A 15,184-nucleotide genomic window follows, 5' to 3' on the forward strand; every position below is an offset into this window, starting at 1 on the left:
TCAAAGCAGGAAGTGTAGACAAAGAGAATCAAATGATTTTGAGCAACAATCGAGATGTGGATTTTACAAAAGAGGCTCTATCTGTAGCTCACACAGTTTTTACATAAATATATACATTCTTGTTCCTCAGTAAGCCCTGCCTTTGTCTCTGTCTGTAGAGGACATCCTGGATGAGGTGTCAGGGTTGACAGTAGAGAGTCTAGATGAGAGTTTGGCGGAAGGACCTCGGCTGACCCTGCAGAGCCCCGGAGATCATCAGGAAGACAAGACCTGCACGGGGGCTGAACAGAAGGTAGATATGGCATGCAAAGACACAACTTTGGCCTCGTGTGTGTATACATATCAAACAGACACATACATGCAACAGAGCGGGGGATTAACAGTGTAGTTATACAAAGGATAGAGTATCATACACACCCGATCAGATGTATTGTTGCAGACAGAGACAAAGACCAGCAGCTTTGGTGTTGGTTTTCCAGTGTGTGTGTGTGTGTGTGTGTGTGTGTGTGTGTGTGTGTGTGTGTGTTTGTGTGTGACCTGCGGATCAGTACTGCTGTTTGAAGTGGCTGATTAGCTGCATTTTTTTGCGTTGCCATCTTTCAGCCTGCTGACAAGGTCATTTAGCTTCAGGGGCAGCAGGTTTCATTTCTCGCCATTTCTGATCTCAGATCTGCCAGAGAGAAAAGCAAAACACTGACATCAATGATCAACAATCTAACACAATCTGGATGTGTGTGTTTGGACAGAGTTTGAGAGCCCATATGTTTATGATTATTTAAAAAACCCTGTGGCAGGTTTTAATATTGTTCTAAATATTTCTTTACCCATGTCAGGTGTTGTGTTTTTGTTTTTTGTTGGGTTTTTTTGTTTGTTTCTGTGAGGATATTGCTGGTACACAAAGTGGAAGTGAGCAAAAAGCTGGGACATTTTCAGAGGCCTCTTCTCGTGTGATACTGGTGACCTTAACACAAAGGTCATCTGATTGACTTTTTGGAACAGAAAGATCTGAGAAACACAAGTTCGTAAGTGGTCCAACACACAAACACAGCCGTTTTTATACGATTTCACACACATGCGACTGCTTTAAAACAGCTTTTTAGTAATTCAATTCAATTTCCAGAATGATTACGTGATGGATAATGTCTGTCGAAATCAAACACTGTTGATGAACACCGCAACCTTAATCATATTCTGACATAAATAACAGAATTGTTTTCATACAGCGTTTACAACATACTACATGAATTTACTTTTGTGGTGTTTTCAATAGCTTGTGTTTGAGTCTGTCTTTTACTCTTAAGTCCTGGATACGCACATGAACAGATGTGTATGCAACCTCTGATGTGTGTGCGTGCATGTGAGGTGTGTGTGTGTGCATTTGCCGTACGTGCGTACTCTAGTGCACAGAGATGGAGACAGACAGATGAGTGAGAGAGTGAGTGAACAGCATCACTTTCTAATTATGTCTGGTCTTATCAGGGTCGGCGCAGTGATTGCTAGGATGCGCCGTGTGCCAGCCGGTCTCCCTTGGATATGGTTGTCACTTCCATTACTATAGCAATGGCTGATAACCAGAAACCACCGGAAACATTTTTTTTTTTTTTTTTTTTTGGTACTTCTCTGTTGATAGCTAAGACACGAACAAAAGATGAAGAAAGGGTAAGGGACAACACTGTGCATTCTTGTGGATGTGTGTCAGTGAGCTTCAGGGAGGAAGGGAGAACTAATGGGTGAGGTCAGAGCTGGCTCTAGTCTAGACTCAGTCCTGTTGGACAGTGGCAGTGCTGTGACTCCAATGTGCCATTAGTAGTTGGAAGGAAAGTACGGGAAGATGAGAGATATACCGACAGATAGGGTTGCCGGGATGGCTAGATAGGAATGACAACTCTGCTTAAGTCTCTTTCAGTGTACTTGACGTGTGGAAAAACGTCTAAACTTTACAAAACAGTTTGAACACAGTCCATAATTAACATTTAAAGGGCTTTTTGCTATTTTAAGCTCATATAAGCAATATTATATGCAAGAAGAAATCCATTTAGATCTATTCTGACACAATGCAAAACACAAAATGGAGCATGCGGTCTTTATATAACGCACTTAAAGTGTTTGAGTTAATCATTTTTACAAGTACAAGTTTATATGCAGTGTTACTAGTGCCAGAGTAGAGGAAAGTCAGTGTAGCATTATTATCCACCAAGTGAGGGCAAATTTGTATATGCAACTGAAGGAAAAACAGCAGCACACAATGGATACTGTGTGTTTGTTCATCAACCAATAGTCTCAAGGTTTTTATACCACTAGATCCACATGAGAAATAATGCGGTCCCTTCGGAAGACACAGTGATGAATACTGCTTACCCTCGTCTGTAATGTCCCTTGGTGCTTTTAATGCTTAGCCATGTGCTTTTTTTTTTATTGTCACAGGCTGTTCCACACAAATATAAGAAAAAAAACAAAGCCCTGAAAGCAAGGTGAAATGGGACGAAACAGTACAACAGAACAGCACAGCCGTATGAACATACTGTAGCTCTGGAAGTCCATGATCTCGATCATCATCTCACCTTTCAGTCTCTCACCTCCTGCCCCACTTTCACATGTGCGGGCTGTTTTTCCCTCTTCATTTCCTGCCGTCTGTCTTACCATCTCTTCTGCATCCTTCTTTTTTCTCTGCTCTAATTTTTTTTTTTTTTTTTCCTTGGCTGTTTGATTTATTGTCGTATTATATTTTGTCCCCCCCATAATTCAGAGCAACAATGTGACCATGTCCTCTCTGTATTTTTCTTTTTTCTCTTTGTCCTTTCTGATCATCCTGTCTCCTTATCTGTCATCCTTTTTGTTTTTTCATGTTCTTTCTTTCCTCCTCCACATCTGTCAGTTTTCCTCTAATGTCCTGCACTTCTTTACCCTCCTCCTCCCTCTCCTCACTAAACCCCTGCTGTTCATTACCATAAACAACATGAGGCTGCTGTTGGTTCTCAAACAACTCTGCCCGCTTAACTCTCCAGCCGACTGTGAGCTCTGACCTGAGCCCGAAGCACTTGGACGCTTCCTCTGTCAACAAAGACAATTCAAACTTGCCTCAAAATTCTCTGGTAATTTCCAAAACCATGTCATTTCTCTTAAAAAAAAAAAAAAAAAAAAGTGGTTGCCTTTTTTTTTGTTTGTTTATGATCACTCTTTTGTTTCCCCTCTCTCCTCTTTGGAACGGCCCCAAAGTGCCGAAGATCGAGTCTTACCTCATTTCACCTAGCGCCCGCGGTCACATGGCGGCAAGACAGAGGGGAAAAAGAGGCAAAGTGGGACAATTTTAATTATCCCCACATTCTAATTACTTCATTCTCCGCAGTGTTTCACATCATTTAGTGGAGATAAATGAGTGTCTGGCTAGCCGGAGGAAACAGGGAGGTTCATTATTTTAGACAAAGCACAGAGCCACCTCCTCAATATGATAAACCAACCGGAGAATAAAACAGCGATTGCTTGGGATAACAGCAATAATAGAGATGACGGTGATTGCCAGTGTTCTCCAAGGTGTAGTATGTCGCACTGACAAGAGCTGGTTATAATTTACATCTCTATCAGTTTGGCTTAGGGGCAATTGAAATGAAAAATGCATTATTCAGTGTGTGAGGAGTTTGGGGTGGGGGTGGAGGGGGGCAGTTTTCATCGAGGTTTGTTTTGATTGACTCCTGATGGTATAATTTTGGATAAACAACTCCTTGAATGCAGTGTATTTGTTTAATGCAGTTGCCGACTACTTAACATCTTAACATTTTTTTTCTTGCTGTAATCATTCTTCCTGTTCATACTGACCATTAGAAGATCCCCTCCAAATGCACTTAAGATGAGGCTTCAGTCGTCTAAGTTAGTCGAATAAAATTGATATTTTCCACAGTTCTGATCTTGATTTGTGTCTCAACGGAAAGCGTTTTTCATGTCCAGATGCAGTCGAAGGACTGTAACAAAAAGAGGGAATTTGGCTCTAGAAAGACAGTAACTTTGAAAGTTATTATCTTGATTTGACTAATTTGGATGACTGAAGCCTCATATTAGTTTTAAGTAAACTTTTAAATGCATTTTACCATGGAGGGAGGGCTGTGGATGTTGTCCCCCATCACTTACATTGAAAGTAACATTACGAAGGGATCTTAATGGCCGGTATGAACAGGAGGAATGATTACCGCATGAAAAAACACGTGTCAGTGTTCATATGGGCACCTGACTATTGTTTTAGGACATACTTGGAAAATCTGTGAGCCTACAGCTTTGTCCAGATTTTGTTTTCTTTCCTGTCATTTCACAATCTTCCACTGGAGGGAGTACTGTGCTGATTCATGAAGCCTGCTGCACAACAAACATGTTTCTATTACTGAGCAACTAAGAACAGATCTGGTTCAGGAATGATTACTGATATTTATTGGATCATCACAGTATTTAACCATTTATAGGCTTTATTCCTTGTCTGTGTGTGTGTGTATGTAGTAATGTAGGTTAAAATACATATTGATGTTAGGTCAGTTTTTATTTATATAGCCTAATATCACAAAATTGCCCCCAGGGGGATTTACTGTACAGCATAAAACATCCTCTATGCTTAGCCCCTCGATTCAGATGAGAGAAAAACTCCCCTAAAAAGCCTGTAATAGGGAAAAAATGGAAGAAACCTCAGGAAGAGCAACAGAGGAGGGATCCACCTTCCTTGAACCAAATTGAATCCTCTTATGTCATTATTACTGAATAGTAACTCACTGTTTTTAAGGACTGAGAAACAAAAGCCTTGCATTTGACACGAGGTTATAGCGAGGAAACTTGCAGCACACAAATCAACTGCTTCAAACTCGAAATGTTCATGCACAGATTTGTGAAAACTCATGTCATAACATAATCATCCTTTCACTTCAGATTAAATGATTAAAGTCTCTCTCTCCCTGTGTGTGTGTGTGTGTGTGTGTGTGTGTGTGTGTGTGTCATGTCGTATATCCCATCATTCCTCGCAGGGATTTATGGATTTGCATGTTTCCCTGATTTCACATGAAAGTGAACTTTAAGACTCTCCCTCCCCCCCCCCCCCCCCCCCCCCCACCCCACCCCTCTGAGTTCACTGACACTGACAAGTATATGCATGTTCTTTCTGAGAAACAATGTCTGTTCAAGCAGGGGTAGGATTTGAGTGATCAAATTTGCTATATTTCTATTTACTTGTAAAAATGTGTGTATCTACATGTCAAAATATAACACACACAAGAGGGTATAAATATGTGTGTGATGTGTATCTGTATGCCAAGTATGTGGATATGTGTAATCTCTGTTTATGCTGGCTCTCACTGTGCATGGTTTCAGCTGGCGGGTGTGGGAGCAGGTTCGCGCTTGTCTCCGTGCTCCTCCCTCATGCTGTACTTCTCTCTCTCTGTTCTGAAGGGCGGGTACATGTTGTAAAAAGGTGAGGATTTGTCTGTGGGTTAGGAAATGCATGTATTGGACCGACTAGAGAAAAAGGTATTGCTGCTGGGGCTTTCTTTACTCACTTGATTCTTGCTTTTGATTGTTAGTTTATATATTCTTTCCTAAGCTGCTGTTGTTTTCACATGTCTGAGGTACAATATTTTCCATTTGCTCCTGGCTGATTTTGTAATTAACAAAGAAGGAGGTCCTTTCTATCAGACTTAATGTGCATCATTAAAACCACACTTGCATTTGATAAAGCATTGAAAGTATCTTGCTTGAAGTTTTTACATCACCATTTTTGAAGAAAAAAAAAGATTTGTATTGATGCTCGCTGGAAGAAAACCCTCGACTTTCCCTTCATATTTAGAAGGTGTAACATTCTTTTCTTATCTCTGCTCTCTCACATCTGCAAATCAGTCAGAATTAAGGCAAGGTCTTATCGGTGTAAGGATTACATAACTCTTGTTTTTCAGGAATGACAAGTGTGCAGCAGGTGTGGTATCACAAGCGATCACTAGATTGACAAGGGTGGTGCTAGAGAGTGAATTTCAGGTTTTAGATGGAACCTATTCTAGTATGAGAACTGGAAACTCCAGTCATCAAATACCATTCGCCGAATTGACTCCAAGCTGCTTTGACTTCCAGAAGGAGATGTTAAATGTGGTTCTGGGTAGGTTTTTATTTTCCAATCGTTTTCCAGATGTTTTCATTTTGACTATTGTTGTGTTTATTCTCGGGGCAGTTCAGAGACTCATTGTGAGCTCAAGTACTTAATATTATATGTTTTTGTTTTATAAGGCTGCTGTGAAGTGTGGTGACATAAGTCTCTCTGAGCTGTGATGAAAGAGAGAGAGAGAGAGAGAGAGAGGGAGATGCCAGATGCCTGTTTTCTTTTCCTGTTGGAGTGTTTTGCTCTCACCACCCACTGCTTCCTCACCTCCCTATTTTCTCCCTCCTTTTTCTCCTCCCCTCTTCCATCTCTCATGAGGATGTGATGTTTGATCTTCTTATTTAATGTTGTATTCTTCGGTGCTGCTGCTGCTGCTGCTGCTTCCGCTGCTCTCAAACACCTGGACAGAAGAACGAGACAGGCAACAAGGACAGACAGAGAGAAGAAGAGTGGAAACAGGGAGATGACAGGGGAGCATGCAGAGGCAGTCAAGGGGGGGGGGAATTGAGAAAGAGAGACTGATTGGATAGACGCTGTAGAATAAGGTGACACGACTGCGCTGTTGTTTATTGCAATTTGTTCTATCCAGTCTGCTTATTGACCTATTTGTTCAGCTGTATTGGTAATGTTTTTTTACCAGCAGTCTTTTGAGAGTTAAATAGCAAGTTTAAGATCCATACATCCTGTGCAGTGTATCAGTCGTACATTTTTGGAGGAAGATAAAAAAAACCCACCCTCATAGCACTGAGTGGCATGGAGGAGTGGACAGGAAATGGACCTCTGACTTCTCGTTGAACTCTGTTCTCTGACCCGCCAGCATGTCAGCCTTCAGGAGAAGGGGGAACTTCAAACGCTCGACCGAATCCATCTATGATATGTTACAGCTGGTGAGCCGTGCAGTCTGGTGTGTGTGTGTGTGTGTGTGTAACCAACAACAAAAAAATTATCCACTGTTTTATTAACTAAGCATCACTGTGCTGCAAAAAGTGTGCAACAATTGGCATGTATTATCAGTTATGGCTCACTATGATGCAATTATGATAGAACATTGCTAATCTTGACTTTTATCCTTTTTAAATCAAATAATCTAATTACTGAGATGCATTCTTATGTCTATGCTCCCCATTTATCAACATTTTACCAATGGAAACTTGTGCATAGTCGCTCTTATCGTGGCTTCATAATTAGTGGTGGTGGTAAAGCATCACGCAGCCATCCTTCTTCTCCAGCCTGTCTCTCCGTCTCCATCTCCCGCTGTCGTCTGTCTCTGTTGCTGCTCCATCTGTCACTTGGCTGCCATTAATTCCTCTGGCTGTCAAGGGCAAGACCTTGTTTCCGAGTGGCAAGACTGTCAATGCCATTACTCTGTTTAGAAATCTAATTTGTTTTCCATTTTTCTGGCTCTTCATGGACTACAGTGTGTGTGTGTGTGTGCGCATGTTACTGTTGCATATTTGCATATTAACCACAAAGTCAATATTACATGATGTCCTTTTTTTTTTCCAGACTTGTGTCTTTGTTGAATGTCTTGGAGACCAAGTTGGGGACTTTTAAATTCTCTGCAATGCAAACTAACAGGACTAACTGTCAAAGATTTGATCTGTATGTTAAGTGGATTGTTTTATGTTAATTTGCATTTTACTGCATTATTCTTCCAGTCTTCTCTGTTGTGGGAAGTGTGTGTGTGTGTGTGTGTGTGTGTGTGTGTATGTGTGGATCCAGCAGTGCTGCAAAACAGGTTTGAATACCACCTTGGAAAATTGTGTTTGTCATTACCGCAGCACAACAGGAGACAAGCCATGGAATCAGCAAAGACAAGCGAAGTCTCCAGCTGACCATCTGTCTTTAAATCAGTCAGCAGAAGTGTGTTATCACAGATTACAGTTAATAAACACTTTCCCTGACACCTCACAGATGAGGGATGTTTTTGTGACATACATGTACAAAGGTTACTTCTATGAATAACACTGATGACTGCAGGATTGAATTAGAAGCATCAATCCTGGTAAACTAAACGATGCTCCTGTGTTGTGTTTTGTGCAGATACAGATTTTGACTTTCATCAGTTTTATGCAACAGTTTCACTGCAATGACTCACTGTTTCTAGTTGTGCTACTTTGTGCTGGTTTCAGTATGCATGTTCTTTAAAGGTTTATTTTATGAATGACAGTTACCTTTTAGGTTTAGGATTATAATGAGCTTTGTCAAGGCTAGGATTAGCTGTGTAATGTTGGTCTCTGACAGGAGTTGCGTTAAATTAAACTTGGGGTATAAATTTCTTCCAATTAGTGTTCAGTGTGGGAGGGCTGAGCTCATTCATTCCCCAACATTTCAAGGATATCTTTTTTTTTCTAATTGTCTTTTTTAATCTACCAGTCATGGCTGAGTGGAGAGGGTGAAAAGATATAAATGTGCATCTCTGTAAAATATCTCATAGTCATAGCAACAGCCTGCCTGGACTTGACCTGCCAGAAATTGAGATGAATCTGGAGTTAGTGGTATTTTTTGATCGTAGGAAATAAACTGTTAGGGTATTACTCAGTTCCTTTCAGGTTTGCCTTGACACATCCAACCTCTCACTTCTGATGACTCTGCTATGTCGCTTACTTTCTCTGTATTTTTCTCTCTCTCTCTGTGTTGCCTACGCACTGTTGCGTTCACCCTCACAGCCTTGGGGCCGTGAAAGAAACGGTTAGATGTGGACAGAACTTCTTGATCCTAACTATTTATGTTTTTGTGTGGGTTCCAGTGTGTAATTCTCAAACTGCTGTTTCACATCAATACCTATGACGATGCATTTGAGCTTTTTTTCAAGATGATGTTGAGCCTCTTTTTGCAAAGCCTCTTCTTGGTCTCACAACCACTAACTAAGGAATGTATTGTTTTAGTGTAAGTGTAGTGGAGAGTAAGAGCCCTATTCTGAAAACCATATCCACATTTAACATTAGACCTGCTACCAGTTTGGTTTGGCAGGTCTGCTCATGCTTGGTATTTTTGATACCAGGGCTGTAGGTGGGTGCTGTTGTGGCAGGCTTTGCAAGAATGTATGTTTTGTTGGGGTTTCATATTTTCCAATTTGCTCTGTGTGTGAATGAACCTCATGAACACTGAACCTTTTTTTCCCTTTCAAGCCTTTTTTTGTAATAGAGCTTTTGTTATATCTCCCTGTCCTATTGGCTCAGGTTCAGTAGGATAGACACCACTTAACAGAGCAAAGATGCATTAAAAGCAGCATTTTCTCACCTTTTTTAAAAAAACCTTTTAAAAAATCCTTAAAAATTGTTTCTTTGTTTCCTTCTGTACAGAGCACGGAGCAGGTCACTGCTTTCTGCCGCAGTCTCCATGACATGAATCCCCTGGAATGCCCTATGTCATCCTCCTCATCCTCGTCTTCGTCATCCCTCTCCCCGAGCCCTGTGTCAGCTTTGCCGCCCACAGCAGGCGCTGCCACCCAGAGACAGCTCTCCCACGCAGACAAACTCCGCAAGGTCATCAATGAGCTGGTGGAGACAGAGAAGACTTACGTCAAAGTCAGTACAAGCACTCTGGAGAGTGCATGTGTGTTTTATTTTGTTCAGAACAATCATAACGGAACAAATCATTACTTAACGGGTCAACTATCAGTTCCTGTATCTGTTAGATGGTAACTGTCATATTTATGACTGTTCTGGAAAAACTACACTTGTTAATGTTGTAGGAAGTGTCTAATCAGTGAAATCGGTATGCAGTGTTGACATGATTTTTCGTGTCATGGTACGTTTGGTTCATGCCTGTTAGAGCTAATTTCTGTTGATTATTTAAAATACTCAGTAATGACACCACATTAAAAAGCCTCCCTATCAACAGACGCCTACGTTTGCCCTGCCTCATTCCTCTATAAACACTGATCACAGGCTTGATCTTGTTTATATTCCTTGTTGTTGCAGGACCTGAGGTGCCTAATAGAGTGCTATTTGACACCCTTGCAAAAAGAGAGCTTCCTCACACAGGATGAGGTACTTCTGCCTGATCTACACATCCCAAGAATAAAAAACATATATGAATTGCTGCGCTCATAAAGTGGTAGCAGTGTCAGAATGATGCTCTGCGTGTGTTGCAGCTGGACGTTTTGTTCGGTAACCTCGGGGAGATGGTGGAGTTCCAGGTGGAGTTTCTCCGGACGCTGGAGGATGGAATCAGACTGGTGCCAGATCTGGACCGCTTGGAAAGGGTGGAGCAATTTAAGGTGAGGGAAGGTCGATCTCTTGAACTTGATGCGTCTTTCAGTTTGTAATTTACTAATAATTTTGTTTCTCTGTTGAGCGCACTTTAGAATTACTTCCAGTAAGTGCTAGCTGTTATTTGGATAATTTATAACATGGTTTCAGAAGCATTGAAGATTGATTTTCACCATATTTACATTTCGCTAACTGCTGAGGAGCACCATAGCTGGCAAATGTAAAGAAAGCTCTTTATTAACATTGATTTTTTTTTTTTTTTAAGAGATCAAACACAGTTGAGACATTCATGTGCCTAACTCTTAGTCAGAAAAGTGTTCTTCTTGTACGTACAGTTCTGTATAATTCCCATTTACAGTTGCACAGCCATACTAAAACAAATGTTACTTACATTATGAATGTGTGACATTGTCCTTATTATGTTTCAACAGAAAGTGCTGTTCTCCTTGGGTGGTTCATTCCTGTATTATGCTGATCGCTTCAAGATCTACAGCGCCTTCTGCGCCAGCCACACCAAGGTTCCAAAAGTTCTGACTAAAGGTAAAAGCATGCACATTTTCTTGAGTGGTGCTAAACAAACATGACCAACAGTTAACTCCCCTGATAGTCATCGTTTATTACTCCCTACCATCAGTGGCATGTGATAGCTGAAGGGCTGGTATAGTAGAGGAGGCACGTTGTACTAGTCACATGTCCTGCAGTACAAAGGGCAAGCTACAACTGGTATCAGCACACAATGAGGCATGAACTTGACAGCGTGCATGATCATACAATCGAGAAGCATTTGAAAGTACAGTTGAGCTCAACTTTGCCATTGCAGTATAGGGAAAGAATGAGTGGACAAAGACACACAATGAATGAAAAAATCATTTTTCCGCTCCCTCAGCCAAGACTGACCCCGATTTCAAGGCTTTCCTGGCTGAGAGGAACCCCAGACAGCAACATTCATCCACGCTGGAGTCTTACCTGATCAAACCCATTCAGAGGGTCCTGAAGTACCCACTGCTGCTGAAGGAGCTCTACTCTCTCACGGACCCTGACAGTGAGGAACACTACCACCTGGATGGTAAGCAAGTGTCTTTTTTTTAAAAATAAATTTTAATTGGCTCTTCTTAAATGTACTCTTGTCTGTAACACTAAAATGCTGTCAAATGCTAAATCATCATCAGCAGTAATTTAGTGGTAATTATGGTAATGATGATGAATGTCTGTCTCTGTCTCATTCAGTTGCAATGAAGGCCATGAACAAGGTTGCAAGTCACATCAACGAGATGCAAAAGCTTCATGAGGAGTATGGGGCTGTTTTCGACCAGCTCATCAACGAACAGACTGCAGATAAAAAAGAGGTAAGCACAATCTTGTCCACTTTATTCAAGGTATTGTGGAACCAATATATTATCCAATGACTGACAGTAAATTTATAGTTTACAATTGGTTTTATTAATTCTTCATCTCAGGTGGCTGACCTCTCGATGGGGGATCTTTTGCTACATTCCACTGTGATGTGGATCAACCCTCCAGCCTCTTTGGTCAAGAGCAAAAAGGACCCAGATTTGGCTGCTTTTGGTAAGAATTAATGGATTACATTGTGGAATTGATTCTTGTTATGGAAATTTATACAAGTGAAAACATTTGTTTTTCATTTCTATAAATCTCAGTTGTCAACACAGGAGGACAGACTTTTCACATAATTACAGCTACATTAGAGATATATTTCATGGACATTTGAGACATGTGAATTTATATTCACAACAGTGTTAACAAAAGTAAAAAGTTTTCAGTGAATACTATTGTATATCATAATGATATACCTACTGTAAGTGATGTTGTATTCTGTTGAATTGGACGGTGTAGCAGTCTACTTGGTGTACATTTCAAGCTATGGTGGGTTTAAAAAGTAAATATTAATATTTACAAAACAGATAATGAAATGCTTTTTAGCATCATTATGCATGGAATTGGTCAAAACATACAGGTTTGAAAATTATCTGCAAGATGCCACAGTGTGGGATGATTTGTTGTAGATGAATAAACACATAAGCTTCACTGCAGATATTCTGTTATGTTACATTTTTGTCAGAAACAAAAGAATTCTACTTTATATTTGAATGTTCCAGAGAAACACTGCACAGTATATCAAAAACATTGCACTTTTATCTTAACACTTGCAGGCATCTGACACTTGATACTGTCATGCATGGTGTGCTGCTAGGTGCTATTTCAGGTGGTAAAGAAATAGACTTGGTAAAAGGAAAACCCAGTCGGGCATATTACACGAAGGATCTTTGCACTACTTTTTGCTCTTCACGTGAAGTGCATCATGTCATCTTTATATTAATGCGATCACAAGATATTCTCACACACCCAGAAGTGCCCTCTGTCTTAAAATTTCACTCAGCTCAGACACTATTGGGGATTAATATTATATAGACAGTACATGTATCAGGGCTTTTCCTGGCAAGGCGATAGTGAGTGGATGTGGTTGCTTTGTGCGTGCAATGCCGTGACTTTGGTCTATTTTCATATTTTGTGTGCTGCTCACATGGTATGTCAATACATTTTAAGTATATTTTCCTCAAAAGCTGCAACTAAAAGCATCCATTGACACAATGCATCATCCTGTCACTGTAGCAAATCGGGTAGTGAAATGTCTTTTTGTCTTTTGATATATTGTATGTGTTGAATGAATGCAGACCATGCTAATGGTTTCTTTCATTCCCCTCTTCTTCTCCCCCATGCCCTCATTTAGTGTTCAAAACAGCAGTTGTGTTTGTGTACAAAGACTGCTCCAAGCACAGGAAAAAAATCGTAAGTACTGTTTTTCCCATTTTCTGTTGATTAATTCCAGTCTGAGACACTCTGGTGGAGGATGTACTGTGCGGGTTGGGGCTTTGGGCTTTCTCTGAAGTGCTTTTTCAATGGCCTTTTAGTTTTGGATGGCACATTGAGACCACAAAGAAATTAAGGTTAATGTCTTCCATCATGGGACAATAGACTAGATTACTGAGTGAAGGTAGTTATTGGCAATTGAATAGTCTGAAGAGACTTTATGTGCACACTTTGCTGTTCCCCAAGTATAGTACAATACAGTAGATGTTTTTGTGTGTTAAACCACCCCTCTGTCTCTGCACTCTTGTGCTCTCTGCTGTCATGCTGATGTATTGCAGCGCTTTATGTATTTGATATGCAACCTCTTTTTCAGGGTGGATCTCACCGTGCGTCCGTGAGTGATGACAAGGATCCTTTCCGTTTCCGTCACATGATCGCAACTGACTCTCTACAAGTCCGTGCCCTTGCAAGTAGGTCTATTTAAAAACAGTAACATGCTAAAGTAATTTTCAAGCTTGCACCTTGAGAACTGCTTTGTTCTCTCAGAAAAGCCACTAGTATTGCCGCTGGGGTCAGTCAGTTTAAGTCTTGGATAAATGTGGTTGGCTCACTTTTTTGACCAGTAAGTAAACAACCACATAACACATTTTAAAAAGAAGTATGTTAAATGTGCTCAGCTTCTCACTGATTCATTTTTCAATTGGCTCATTCTCCACCAGCTATTTAAAGTTTTATTAAGGAAAAGTCTGGAACATAATTGGAACAGATGAACTGTGCAATCAAATTTGGTCAGAAAACATTTGAATATCTGGTCATTAGCCTAAAAAATGTATTGGACAGGAAAAGACAAAGCTCTTTGAGGCTCTGTATGGAGACTTTAATTTGTCTCGCCAGGGGAGTGCAGAGTTTAAAAACTGATATGTCAGTCAGCCAGATGTCTCCATAATGAAAGTCTGTTCAGTGGATAAACTTATGAAGGGATTTTGGACTTTTGCATGTGCTACAGATTGTGCTTAATGCACACATGAATGTATTACAGCTCATTCTGTGAGAATGAGTTTAAACAAAGAGCTTGCACCAAAGGTTTGTGTTATTAACCTGAGTTAATACTGTATATCCTCACAAGGGAGATATTGGACTCACCATTAGTATTTTAGTTGGCCCTGAACTAGATATTTACCCCTTTCCCCAATATTTGCTCACCATTTGATCAGATTATTTTTAGGAATAAATGAATTGTGCATTTTTATACTGAGGTCTTGGCAATTGCATGTGAGACAATTTGTCACCCAAAACACTGAGGTTGTTTCTGATGCCCCCATAAAATCAAACAGTTGTTTCAAAAGCTCTGGAGTCAGTGTTGTTGCTGTTCTCTCCCACAGAAAATAAATGATAACCATTGTAAACAAAACAGATAAAACCCTATTAATAGGTCTGCATGCAATCTTCATCACATCCCAGCTCTGCCCTAGATGAACTTTAAATCACCGTTTGGCAATTGAGTTAAAGTGTGATCGTTTGTCTGCCTAATGGCGGGCTGTTAAAGGGAAAGAAATTGATGACTGAAATTAACTGAAGGCTTTTATACATGTAGATCACATCTCTCTTCTCCCTCCTCACAGACTCTGAGGGTACAGCAGTGTGTGAGATAGTTCACACAAAGTCTGAATCTGAGGGAAGACCAGAGAGAACCTTCCAGTTGTGCTGCAGGTATGAAACTGTACACATGTATTCAAAACATATGAAATGAAGGTATATGACATCTTACAAAAACCCCAATCAAACAAACTATGTATATTATTTTTAAGTTCTTGTGTTTTTGTCCAATTTGCAGTTCTCCGGATAGTAAAAAGGACTTCCTGAAAGCGGTCCATTCCATCCTTAGGGAAAAACAGCGCCGCCAGCTACTTAAGACTGAGTCTCTGCCACCCAACCAGCAGTACGTCCCATTTGGAGGGAAGCGCCTGTGTGCCCTCAAAGGGTCACGGCCCACCATGAACAGAGCAGGTGACAAAGTTTAAAT

General features: G+C 40.5%; 1 protein-coding gene across 7 annotated transcripts in view; it reads left to right on the plus strand.

The window, feature by feature from the left end:
• The window catches only part of tiam1a (TIAM Rac1 associated GEF 1a), a 77,074-nt gene that overhangs the window by 59,237 nt on the left and 2,653 nt on the right, over positions 1-15,184 (plus strand). For all 7 annotated transcript variants that reach the window (XM_042430444.1, XM_042430446.1, XM_042430445.1 and 4 more), the window contains 12 exons: positions 159-292; positions 9,421-9,645; positions 10,042-10,110; positions 10,215-10,340; positions 10,764-10,872; positions 11,219-11,398; positions 11,560-11,678; positions 11,790-11,898; positions 13,082-13,140; positions 13,535-13,631; positions 14,784-14,871; positions 14,996-15,168. In XM_042430444.1, the coding sequence (XP_042286378.1) occupies positions 159-292; positions 9,421-9,645; positions 10,042-10,110; positions 10,215-10,340; positions 10,764-10,872; positions 11,219-11,398; positions 11,560-11,678; positions 11,790-11,898; positions 13,082-13,140; positions 13,535-13,631; positions 14,784-14,871; positions 14,996-15,168 (1,488 nt within the window). The remainder of the gene's footprint in view (positions 1-158; positions 293-9,420; positions 9,646-10,041; positions 10,111-10,214; positions 10,341-10,763; positions 10,873-11,218; positions 11,399-11,559; positions 11,679-11,789; positions 11,899-13,081; positions 13,141-13,534; positions 13,632-14,783; positions 14,872-14,995; positions 15,169-15,184) is intronic.

The sequence above is a fragment of the Thunnus maccoyii genome, chromosome 13 (genome assembly GCF_910596095.1).
Source record: "Thunnus maccoyii chromosome 13, fThuMac1.1, whole genome shotgun sequence".
Lineage (NCBI taxonomy): Eukaryota > Metazoa > Chordata > Actinopteri > Scombriformes > Scombridae > Thunnus > Thunnus maccoyii.